Source organism: Plecotus auritus (assembly GCF_963455305.1).
Source record: "Plecotus auritus genome assembly, chromosome: 5".
Classification (NCBI taxonomy): Eukaryota; Metazoa; Chordata; class Mammalia; order Chiroptera; family Vespertilionidae; genus Plecotus; species Plecotus auritus.
In genome coordinates, this window is record NC_137776.1 from 180,834,371 (window position 1) to 180,845,966 (window position 11,596).

Genomic DNA, 11,596 nt, shown 5'->3' on the forward strand with positions numbered 1-11,596 from the left:
GAGATTGTTTTTAATCCTCTCTCCCCCCAACATTTTAGTCTACATTTTCTAGTTGATGGAGCATATAAACAGACTAATTTTAAGGAGGGGGGAATATCTCAATTCCTCACTTTAAAAAATTACATGCATGTCTTTATAATTCCCATGGATGGTATGTGTATGTTTGGTCAAGTAGGGTTGAAGGGCAATGCCACAGGCACCCCCTTGTCCCCAGTGCACCCAGCTCTCTGCGGAGTCGGCCACAACACGTGCTCCCACATATGTACTGGACACTGTTCCTTTGGGAAACAGGCTTTTGTTCTCCAGAAAACTGGCAGTGTTTTCCTGCAGGAACTGAAGGTGTAGGTGAAGGACATCATGAGGGCTGTCAGTCTCACAGCAGTGTGGCCCAAACATCTCCAGCGGAAAGCCTGGAGGTGCGGAGACTGACCGCCTGCCTGTGTTGTCCAGAGAGAAGAAGCTGCTGGTGAGCTCTGAGGACTACGGCCGGGACTTAACGGGCGTCCAGAACCTGAGGAAGAAGCACAAGCGGCTGGAGGCAGAACTGGCTGCTCACGAGCCTGCGATCCAGGTGAGGCCCCTCCTGGCCGAGAGGACAGCGGGATCGAAAGGGCCCGGGCGACCTACGGAGAAACCCTGGTTCTCCCTCACCTCACGGAGGCCGCTCCGGTGGCTGTGGCCCCTCATCCCGAACCGGACGGCGGGAGTTCTGATTTGAGGCTGAGGCTGTGCCTGCGTCTCAGCAGGAGGTGGCTGTCACTGTGCTCTCTGGCCGCAGGGCGTCCTGGACACTGGCAGGAAGCTGTCTGATGATAACACCATCGGGAAGGAGGAGATTCAGCAGCGCCTGGCGCAGTTCGTGGAGCACTGGAAGGAGCTGAAGAAGCTGGCAACAGCGCGGTGAGTGGCAGAGGAGGGCACGGGACCCGCTGGGACTCGGAGGCCTGCACGGAGCTTCCGGGCCCTCCCGCCGCCTCCTGGACCCTTTCCTTGGTGTGCGAGGCCACGGATGGCTGGCTCCAGAGCCACCTCTGACAGGCCTCTGCTGAGCTGGTTCCAGTGTGAGAATCAGAACCCAGCATTTCCCGTTTGCCCAACACTGTCTCTGCTTGGTGTTCGCAGAGCTGGACTGACCCGGTTACGTCCCACACTTGTCAGTCTTTTAAGCATGTCGGCCATTAGGGTCAAAGTTGGAAGAAGTCCTGCTGACTTCTCTGTCTGCCGCACACAGGGGCCAGCGGCTGGAAGAGTCCTTGGAATACCAGCAGTTTGTAGCCAACGTGGAAGAGGAGGAAGCCTGGATCAATGAGAAGATGACCCTGGTGGCCAGTGAGGATTACGGAGACACACTAGCTGCTATCCAGGTCAGAGACGCCGAAGGCGCCGCCTGCTTCCTTCCTTAGCGCTGCCTCTGGTCACCGTCTTCCTGCGGGTTTGTCAGGCTGTGCTCTTACCAGGAGACCACGGAGCCAGCAGCCACGGCCTCATTGGTTGATCTTTGCCCTCAAGATCGTAGGCTAGAGATGTGCCTCTGTAGACAGAACCGGCCTGACTTTGTGAGCCCCAGTGCGTGGAGCCCTGTTGTCAGGCCGTATCGTTGGGATCGTTACCGCGATTACCAGCGCTCTGTGGCTTTGCTGTGGCCACCATAACAGACGTGCCAACGGGTGGCTTTAAAACAACAGACGTTTGTTGTCACAGTTCTGGAGGCCAGAAGCCTGAGGTAAGGGGTAGACAGGACCTTGCTCTCTGAGACTTCTGGCGGGGGGAACCCTCCTGGCCTTCCAGCTCCTGGTCGCCCCAGGCGTCCTTGGCTTGTGGCAGCATCACTCTGACCTCCGTCTTGTACTCAGTGGCTGTCTTCTCTCTGGGCCTGTCTTCCCAGGGCGTTCTCTCTGGGTGCTGCTGGGTCCAGATTTCCCTTTTCTCAAAAGGACATTGTCACTGGAGTAGGACCCAGCCTAATGACCTCCTCTCACCCGGTCACCTCTGCAGAGGCCTCACGTCCCCATTCACAGGTGCCAGGGCGCAGGAATGTGTATCTTTTAGGGGCGCACAATTCAACACACAGTGTTGGTTATCGCTCTGTGAGCGCCCGAAAAACAGTTTATTCTGTGGATTGGGGACATTCCCTCTGCTGCTTTCACTTGGCCCCTCACGGCTGCATTGAGACCGAGGGCAGCGGGCTGACATCCAGGATGGCGTCGCTCACGTGGCTGGCAGCTGTCCTTCCACGTGCCTCGGCCTCAGCAGCTGGACCGGCTTCCATAGGCAGCGTTCGCGCAGCAAAGGCAGGGTCTGCAAGGGCTCTTCAGGCCTCGTCTCCACTAACAGCATTGTCCCCGGGGCACAAGGCCGCCCGGGGTCATGGGTGGAGCAATCGACTCCCCTCTTGATAGGAGGGGCTGCCCATTCTGGTAGAATGTTCCTGAATGCAAGCCACCCACTGAGGAAGCAGAGTTCACATCCCCGAGAATTGGGGTAGCCCTGAGCCACCCCTCACGATGGGGATCCTGAGCAGCTCCTCGGGGACCCGGGGTAGAGCTGACATGCGGTGAGGGCTTCCCTCCTGTGTGCTCGCGGCCTGAAGCATGGTCTCCAGTGCTTCGTTGTCTTGAGCAGATGTGGCCGGTCCCTTAGGAGATGCGTCCACTTACGCCTCAGGGTAGGTCTCCTAGAGGGGAAGAGAGACTGCTGATTGGCCCCTTCAGAAGGGCCTTCCCTGGCGTCACTTCCCAAGGCCAGTCCCCCACCGGTTACTCGCGCTGCAGCCTGGTTTTACTATCTTCATAACGACTCATTTATATCTGTACCCGTCGGCCGTCCAAGTCCCTAGCTAGACTGATGTGTGAGGGCATGCGCCTTCCAGGTCCGTTACCCTCTGTCCCGTAGCTGGCACACCGGCACATGCCAGGCACTCAAAGCCACCTTGCTGCCTCCCCTGCAGGGCTTACTGAAGAAGCATGAAGCTTTCGAGACGGACTTCACTGTGCACAAGGATCGTGTGAGTGACGTGTGCACTAATGGACAAGACCTCGTTAAGAAGGTGAGTCCTGCCCGCCGGGAGGACCCCGGTTTCCGACGTCGGGACTCCCGCCTGCTGACACCTCAGTTGTCCCACAACACTCACCCCTGGGATAGTCACCGAAGGTTTGCACCAGACCGATAGCAAGTCCATCCCTGCGTTTCACAAAGAAGCGGGAGGTGACGTGACTGTTGGCCATTCTCCCGGTTTGCAGCCAGTGAGCAGTTACTCCGCAGCACTGAGTGCCCGACGAAGCAGAGGGGCGCCCGCTGGTCCTGCTGTGGCGCTGGCGCTTCCGCCCATGTGGCTGTTCTTGTTTGTTTCTCAAGTGATAAAGCCCGTTACAGAGATAGCAGGCATGCACGTGAGCAGGTCGTAAATGTTCCCCAGCGAGCCACCACCAGAGACCACTGGCAAGGCCTTCCCCAACCTCCCAGACTTCCTCTGCACACATACAGCTCCCCAGGATGGAGTAGATGCCTCATTGGCTTACACCCTCTATAAGTTACTGCGATCTGGCTGTGACACAGGACGTGTTAGAGGTGAATCTGTTCAAATCGCAAGTTTATTTTGCTCAGATAGCCTCCCGATAGAGGGAGGAAGGATGGCGCTCCCTCCACAGCAGGGGAGCCGCTCCCCGCTGCGGTGCCCGATGAAACGTGTCCCCGCCGTCAGGAGTGAGTCTCCACCAGTCGCTTAAGTACAAGGACAAATAGCACCACAAGACAAGCAACTTTGCACAAGTTATTCCTGTCTCAGCCATCAGTCAGTAAGCTGCCTTATCACAGGACTTGCGCCAGTAATCAGGCCTTTGAGACGAGACTAGAGATTGGGTCCATAGGAGGTAACAACGTAGTAAAAGTCAGTTTTACTGGAAAGGTTTTCTCCCGCCCTGGTGGGCGAATTAACTAGTGAAACGAAGTCTAGACGGAGGATGTAGAGATGTAGGTGAAACCTCCGCGCAGCTCCCCCCGGCACGCCCCCTGGCGCTGCTCTGTTCTTCACACGTGATGGGACTGGTTGTGGATCTCCTTCAGCCTCTGGCCAGAGGCCAGTGCCTCTCACCCTCAGCAGCAGCCTTTGCTTCCTCCCTGCCTTTCTCTTTAAACTTCATGCTGACTGGGGAAAGATGTTTTCAAGTACGATTTTATTTATTTTTTTTTTTTTTTAATATATTTTATTGATTTTTTACAGAGAGGAATGGAGAGGGAGAGGGATAGAGTTAGAAACATCAGTGAGAGAGAGAAATCGATTCAGCTGCCTCCTACACACTCCCTACTGGGGATGTGCCTGCAACCAAGGTACATGCCCTTGACCGGAATCGAACCCGGGACCCTTCAGTCCACAGGCCAGCGCTCTATCCACTGAGCCAAGCCGGTTAGGGCTCAAGTACAATTTTAACCAAGACTGAATCCAAGTGTTTGAGACTTTGTAAGTTTCAGTCTCCACAGTGTCAAAGCACTTTGTGAACCATTGTTTTTATTGACTGTATGATAGCCATTCTTTGGATGTATATTTCTTCTAAGTGGTAATTTGGGCTTTTTCCAGTGTTTTGCTATCAAAAATAACGTCGATACATCATTGTGACTTGACATTTCAGTCTGTCCCTCATTATTCCTGTAGAACTTCCTTAAATGGAACTGCAGTATCCATCTTCTTAAGGCTTTCTCTGCTGCTCTCAGAGCCTTCCTCGCTCCTCTCCCCGCGGTGGATGGCGCCTGCGGGGGATGGCACACGTGGCGCATCTTCCAGAAATGGAGGCCTTGCAGGCAGGCAGGGCCAGGGCAGGTCACTGCAGCCGCGGTGAGGCTGACCAGAGCGTGCCTTCTCTCCATGGCCCAGAACAATCACCACGAGGAGAACATCTCTTCCAAGATGAAGGGCTTGAACGGGAAAGTGTCTGACTTGGAGAAAGCTGCCGCCCAGAGGAAGGCGAAGCTCGACGAGAACTCGGCCTTCCTTCAGTTCAACTGGAAGGCGGACGTGGTGGAGTCGTGGATCGGTGAGCGCCGTCTCGGAGGCCCCTCGTTGCCCAGCCCAGCCAGCAGGCTTGTCCCGGGCCCGCGGCGCCTCCACTCCCTTTGCAGAGAAGGAGCTGATCACATGTGGGCAAGAGCCCGCCACCAGGGCACACCCTGGTGGCAGCAGAAGGAGCCAGTGTCCTCACCCAGAGTCCCAGGGCCTCAGTGTCCAGCACTGGGCCACACGCAGGTTCTCACACACACGGGCCCTTGGCGTGGGAAAGAAGCAGTGACCGGCACCGGGCGGCATCGGCACTGCCCCTCGCTGCTGGGTCCAGGGTGTGATCAGCCTCCCCGAGAGCAGGAAGCAGCCTGGTTTGGGGACCAAGTGGCCTTAGTGGTTGTTACCATTTAAGTAGCAATTGAACCTACTCTTCATGACGCAAATGGAGAACGGGGTCTGGGGTGCGGGAGCAGGCAGGTAATGCGGCTCAGACAGCTGTTGGTAAAGCTGACATTTAAACCGAGGAGGAGAGGTGTATTCCCTGCTTGGTTTTCTAGGTGAAAAGGAGAACAGCTTGAAGACAGACGACTATGGCCGAGACCTGTCTTCTGTCCAAACTCTCCTTACCAAACAGGTCAGTGGTGGCCCCTGGATGATTGACCGAGAATCACTCAAATAGTATTTCCTGGCAGATAAATGATGGCCGGCATCTTTCGTTTTGAGACATTTGACTCCGCTACGTTGGCCCTTAGGGACTCGGCAGTAACAAGATTCAGTCCTGGTCCTCGGGAGCTGCCGCACTAGGCGTGTGCGGTGGCCTGACGGGTGCTAACGGTGTGCGCGCAGCACGCACTGGGCTTACACGCGGTGTCTGACCTCAGTGCCTGCGGGGCGAGGGGGCGGGGGAAGAGGCTGCTGTCAGAATCCGTGGTCTGAGGGACAGGCAGAAGAGGAGGCGGGTGTGACCAGGGCAGGACCAGGTGGGGACTCCAGGCTGACAGGCTGGCTAAGGCACCAGAGAGTCCAAGTCTCACTGTGGTCACTGCAGATGACTCATGACTCCTGTTCCAGGAAACCTTTGACGCCGGCCTGCAGGCCTTCCAGCAGGAGGGCATCGCCAACATCACTGCCCTCAAAGATCAGCTGCTGGCCGCAAAGCACATTCAGTCCAAGGCCATCGAGGCCCGGCACGCCTCCCTCATGAAGCGATGGAGCCAGCTTCTGGCCAACTCGGCCACCCGGAAGAAGAAGCTGCTGGAGGCTCAGAGTCACTTCCGCAAGGTGAGGGTGGGCCGGCCAGGCTCAGCGGCCCAACGCCAGGCAGTGGGGACCCGTCTTCCACTTGCCAGGCTCTGCGTCAGTTTGGCACAGAGGTTCTGCACAAGGGCGTGGCGTCAGCTTCAACCAGGCAGTGAGCTCCCTGCCTCTTCCGAGTGCCATTCAGAAACGCCGGGCAGGCCGAATTCCCCAAGACCAGGGGAGGGGTGGCAGGGAAGACAGAGTGGGAGAAGGGAGCCAAGTCAGCCCCGTGCGTCTCAACCCTGGTGCCCAGGGAGCTCCCTGCCTTTCCTGCCCCCGCACCCGCCGCTCGCCCTGCGGGATGTCCCGCCTGGTGGCTGTCCCGACTCCGGCTCCTCTGCTTTCAGGTGGAGGACCTCTTCCTGACCTTTGCCAAAAAGGCTTCTGCCTTCAACAGCTGGTTTGAAAATGCGGAGGAGGATCTGACAGACCCTGTGCGCTGCAACTCCCTGGAAGAAATCAAGGCCTTGCGAGAGGCCCACGACGCCTTCCGCTCCTCCCTCAGCTCAGCCCAGGCCGACTTCAACCAGCTGGCCGAGCTCGACCGCCAGATCAAAAGCTTCCGCGTGGCCTCCAACCCCTACACCTGGTTCACCATGGAGGCCCTGGAGGAGACCTGGAGGAACCTGCAGAAGATCATCAAGGTGCCCTCCCACTGCTCCCTGCACTCCTGTCCAGGCTGCCGGCCTGGGACCCCGCCAGAGAAACCCCTTCAGCAGGAGGGCGATGAGACTCGGGCGGAGGAAGCGGGGTTTGTTTATCAGAAGTTACCGTGTCAGCATAGCACCCCTTACCTGTCATCTGTCAGTTCCACGGCACAGCTTGCCAGAGTCCTGGCAGGGGTTCGAGCGGCGAGAGAATTACTGAGTGCTCAGAGCTCGTGTCTCCCAGACTTCTTCCTGTGTCTTTGGGTTAAGGGTGACATAGCCTTTCTGGCCTCCAGAGCCAGTTTCTTGTGTTCAGCATCAGAAAACAGCTTCCTACTCCTTCCAGTGTGAAGGCCAGCTGGTCCCTTCCCGAGGGCAGAGCCGTCGCCAGCCCGGGCCTGTCGGTGCCAGAGGGGCTGGGTGACGGGGCTCCTGCCTCCCTTTGGTCCCTAGGAGAGGGAGCTGGAGCTGCAGAAGGAGCAGCGCCGGCAGGAGGAGAATGACAAGCTGCGGCAGGAGTTTGCGCAGCACGCCAACGCCTTCCACCAGTGGATCCAGGAGACCAGGTGCGGCCCCACCTGCTCGGCCTTGGGGCTCCCGGGCTGAAGACCCGGGCCTCCGGGTCGAGGGAAGCTTTGCATGAAAGCAGAAGGCATGCTGGGCGTTGAGGAAAGGGTTAGGAGTGGGGACCAGAGGGTGGGTGGCATTAGAACGTGTTCTCCAAGTTACTTTTTCCTATGGGGGGCGGTGGGGGGGTGGGCAGTGCATGGCCCTGGGTTAGCCCTGAGCAGCATCTCAGTGCCAGGGGGTATGGGGTGAGTGCAGGGTGGGCACTGATGTTGGTTTTCTTTTCTTTCTCGTGTCTCCCTCTCCCGATTGCTGCTGTTCGGACACCACCTTGTCTCGCGACTGCGTGCATCCCGTCTGCACAGAACATACCTCCTCGATGGGTTAATATTGTCTTATTTCTCCGGGCTCGTGGTGTGGTGGTGTCTCCTGTTCTTGTCCCTCTACCCTCTGTCCCCCTGTGGCCTGGCTTTCAGAGGACCCCAGGGTGGGCCTTCCTGCGCCTTCCTGCCCTGGGCAGGCTATACTTCCCCCGCCCCGCCCCTATCATCTTACAAGGAGTGTGTGCCCTGCCCACAGCCCACTGTCCCTAACAGCCTGCGGTCTGGGGAGGGGAGCCACTCCCACCTTCCTGTTCCAACGCAAGTGCTCTTGGGTAAGGAATGTGACACTCCAGGAGGCCAGAGCCTCTGGGAGTCCCCATGCTGGTTCGTGCTTCTGCCTCACGTGTCCAGTGGGATGTATTTAGTCCTTAGGTAGGCCGTGGGCATAGAGCAGGATGCCCGTGCTTAGGAAGTCCCTAGCTGGGTACTGATCCCTCCCCAGCAATCCGTTTTCCTGGGGTGGGGGGACAGGTGTCATTTACCCTAATGGAAGGCAAAAGTGCCCTGTGATCCTGAGTGATCCTGAGTGATCCTGACGGTTTGGGAGGAGTCGAGGAGGAGCAGGGCCAACCCGCCCGGTCCCAATAGGACCTCTTCCCAGGCCTTGGCTTCCGGCTAGGTCGGTGGCCTTTGCATTCTCTCCCAGGCCACTGTCAAGGCCAGGGTTGGTGGTAGCACCGTGTTTTACACCCGCACTCCCAAGGCTCTGCACAGGGGAGAGGAGCAGTGGGAGACGTGCCCAGGGATCTGTCCCCACGTGCTGAGGGCGGAAGGGTCAGCACTCAGCACTTAGAGAGCAGTTTCAAGCTTGAGCTCGTGAGCAACCCTGGTGTCTGCTTTCCTCCCGGGCCCCGTGGCTGTGTCTGCTGGTCCTGGTCTTGTCTCCGTAAGGTGCTGTGCTCCCCTTACCGTGTGGCTCCTCCCAGCCCTGCCCAGTCTCGCCCAGCCCATGTGCACTCCCCCGAGGTGCCTGTCCCCCTGGCCCGGCCCTCCGCTCCCTCCACCAGGTCCCTGCCTGGGCTCCAGGTTGCCCTGCCTGTGCACTGCCCGCTTGGGCCTGTGGCGTGTGTCTGTCTCGGTATTGCTCTCGCCTCCCCTTCTTTTGGTGTATTCACTTGGTTTCTTTTCTTTAAATAGCATAGCATATCGTCGGGTCATTCGTGTCTATCAATATGAAGTTGGGGATGATCTGTCTGGAAGGTTTTTCTCCTCTTATTTCTCTTCTTACCTCACTGTGGTTTTACCAATGCACTCGACTTCCCAGGCGGCTCCGCTTTCTGACTAACCCACTGCCCTCGGCCGCTTGGGACAGAGGGGCCTGTCCTCCTCCCCCTGCACCAGCACCCAGCCTCCCATCCCCAGGTCCTGGGGGGTGCTTTGCCCTGGGGGACATGGCATGACTGAGTCTGATCTGCTGGGGTAGGAGGAAGCCTGGTGCCTTGCCTTGCTAGACACTTTGACCTTGGGAGATGTAAGAGCTAACCCTGGCTCCCTGGGTGTTAAAGGGTAGGTTGGGTTAAATGTGGGTATGGGGGAGGCTGGGCTAAAATCCCACTAAGGACACACAGTGTGACTTGTCTCTGCACGTGACCCCGGCCTGATTGTCGTCTTCGTTCACTGGTAGCCTTCTGTGACCTCGCACTGTTACGGGAAGATGGAGGCTCCCACAGCCCCTGCTCTTCAGAGCTCGGCTGAAGGGGCCTCCATCCCTGAAGGAGCCTGTGTTCCCAGTCCTGGGTCCTGAGTCTGGGGCTTAGTCACAGCCACCTCCCTCCTTTGGGCAGAATTAGAAATGTTGTAAAATCTATGTCTAGTCATGATCTCTTAGCACCCAGTTTCCGTGTCTGAGGGTCATCTGACAGCACCTCCCCTTGAACGTGGCTCCCCTCCTCCCTAAGGTTTCCCCGCCTGTCAGTGGCAGGTTTATGGGGTGTCTCTCTCTGACTGCAGAGGGGGTGCGCTGTCAGTCAGGCCTGCAGCCCATCTCTGCTCCTTTAAAGTCTGTTCCTGGGTCCTCACTTGGGTCCATCGCCACATCACAGTGGGGCTGGGCCTGAAAGGAAGGGTCCTATCCTGGGAGCAGGCTGGCTGGGGCCCACCAGTTGGCCTTGGGCAGGGGGCTTGCCACATCGAGCGGCAGCTTCCCACCTCTGAAACAGGAGAAACAGTGCCTGCCTGCTCTCAGGGCCGCCTAGGAAGGGATAGCCGATAGCAGATAGGTTGTTTCCTTAATAAAACGAACTGGAGGCTGCAGGCCGTTTTATCTAAAGGTAGTCCTTAGAGCTCGCTCAGGCCCCTCGCCTCACTGTGCTTCCGTGTCCAGGTCCTGCATGGTGGAAGAATCCGGGACCCTTGAATCCCAGCTGGAAGCTACCAAAGTAAGTGCCCCAAGGGCTCCTGGCTCGGCTGAGACCCTTCACCCACCCACCCCAGCAGGCTGCCCGGTTCAGTCAGGCACAAGGTGGGCTGGTGGGCACCTGTCTTCCCCTTGGCTTACAGTAGCCTGGGTCCCATCAGTTTGAAGGAAGTCTGAGGATTGCTGCCTGGAGCCCTGCTTGAAGAGGAACAGGCTCCTCTGGTCCTTAGCATAGTTTCCCAGGCAGGTCTGCCCACTGCTTTGTGGCTCTCGCGCGGAAGTCTTTCCCTCTCCTGAGGCTGCTGGACTCTACCCCTCCTCCCCACCCACCTTTCCCATTGTACACAGCCCTGCTGGTCTCAGACTGGGTGGGCCAGGGCCATTAGCCAGCTCTTGGGCTTGGTGACCAAGGTGAGAACCCCTATCCCATACATCTCCACCCCCCCTCCCCCCCTGCAGCGCAAGCACCAGGAGATTCGAGCCATGAGAAGCCAGCTGAAGAAGATTGAGGACCTGGGGGCGGCCATGGAGGAAGCCCTGATCCTGGACAACAAGTACACGGAGCACAGCACGGTGGGCCTGGCCCAGCAGTGGGACCAGCTCGACCAGCTGGGCATGCGCATGCAGCATAACCTGGAGCAGCAGATCCAGGCCAGGTACCCGTGCTGGGCTGGGGGCAGAAGTCTGACCCGACCACGGGCACCCAGTGTCCGCAGTCACACTACTGCTGGTGGGGGACGATCCCGAATTCCATTCTTTCTTCCAGGAACACAACAGGGGTGACTGAGGAGGCCCTCAAAGAGTTCAGCATGATGTTTAAGTGAGTACACCTGCACCCTGGGGTGGGGCAGGGGCTCAGCAGGGCCCGTGTGCTGAGCTGCCCTGGGCTTTGTGCTGCAGACACTTTGACAAGGACAAATCTGGCCGCCTGAACCACCAGGAGTTCAAATCCTGCCTGCGCTCCCTGGGTTACGATCTGCCCATGGTGGAGGAAGGGGAACCCGACCCCGAGTTCGAGGCGATTCTAGACACTGTGGATCCAAACAGGTGAGCCTCAGAGAAGTAGTGGAATTGGCTCTGCCCCACTACTCCCTCCTGCTCACTGCACTTGCCTCCCCCACACCCCCCCAGGGACGGCCATGTCTCCCTTCAAGAATACATGGCTTTCATGATCAGCCGTGAGACAGAGAACGTCAAGTCCAGTGAGGAGATCGAGAGCGCCTTCCGCGCCCTGAGCTCCGAGGGAAAGCCTTACGTGACCAAGGAGGAGCTGTACCAGGTCTGGGCCTCTGCTCCTGCCCTGGGGAGGGGGGTTAGGGGCAGAGCTGAGTCTACAGTAACAGACCCCCACCTT

General features: G+C 58.1%; 1 protein-coding gene across 11 annotated transcripts in view; it reads left to right on the forward strand.

The window, feature by feature from the left end:
- Positions 1 to 11,596, forward strand: part of SPTAN1 (spectrin alpha, non-erythrocytic 1) — a 61,703-nt gene that overhangs the window by 49,464 nt on the left and 643 nt on the right. For 5 of the 11 annotated variants that reach the window (XM_080670201.1, XM_080670202.1, XM_080670204.1 and 2 more), the window contains 15 exons: positions 451 to 571; positions 779 to 900; positions 1,232 to 1,364; positions 2,948 to 3,046; positions 4,868 to 5,027; positions 5,548 to 5,624; positions 6,062 to 6,271; positions 6,637 to 6,933; positions 7,390 to 7,502; positions 7,869 to 7,886; positions 10,210 to 10,264; positions 10,702 to 10,898; positions 11,009 to 11,062; positions 11,143 to 11,289; positions 11,374 to 11,521. In XM_080670201.1, coding sequence (XP_080526327.1) covers positions 451 to 571; positions 779 to 900; positions 1,232 to 1,364; positions 2,948 to 3,046; positions 4,868 to 5,027; positions 5,548 to 5,624; positions 6,062 to 6,271; positions 6,637 to 6,933; positions 7,390 to 7,502; positions 7,869 to 7,886; positions 10,210 to 10,264; positions 10,702 to 10,898; positions 11,009 to 11,062; positions 11,143 to 11,289; positions 11,374 to 11,521 — 1,951 coding nt within the window. Of the gene's footprint in view, positions 1 to 450; positions 572 to 778; positions 901 to 1,231; positions 1,365 to 2,947; positions 3,047 to 4,867; positions 5,028 to 5,547; positions 5,625 to 6,061; positions 6,272 to 6,636; positions 6,934 to 7,389; positions 7,522 to 7,868; positions 7,887 to 9,023; positions 9,087 to 10,209; positions 10,265 to 10,701; positions 10,899 to 11,008; positions 11,063 to 11,142; positions 11,290 to 11,373; positions 11,522 to 11,596 lie in introns of all 11 variants that reach the window. The other 6 variants (XM_080670197.1, XM_080670200.1, XM_080670196.1 and 3 more) reach the window with 2 other exon arrangements.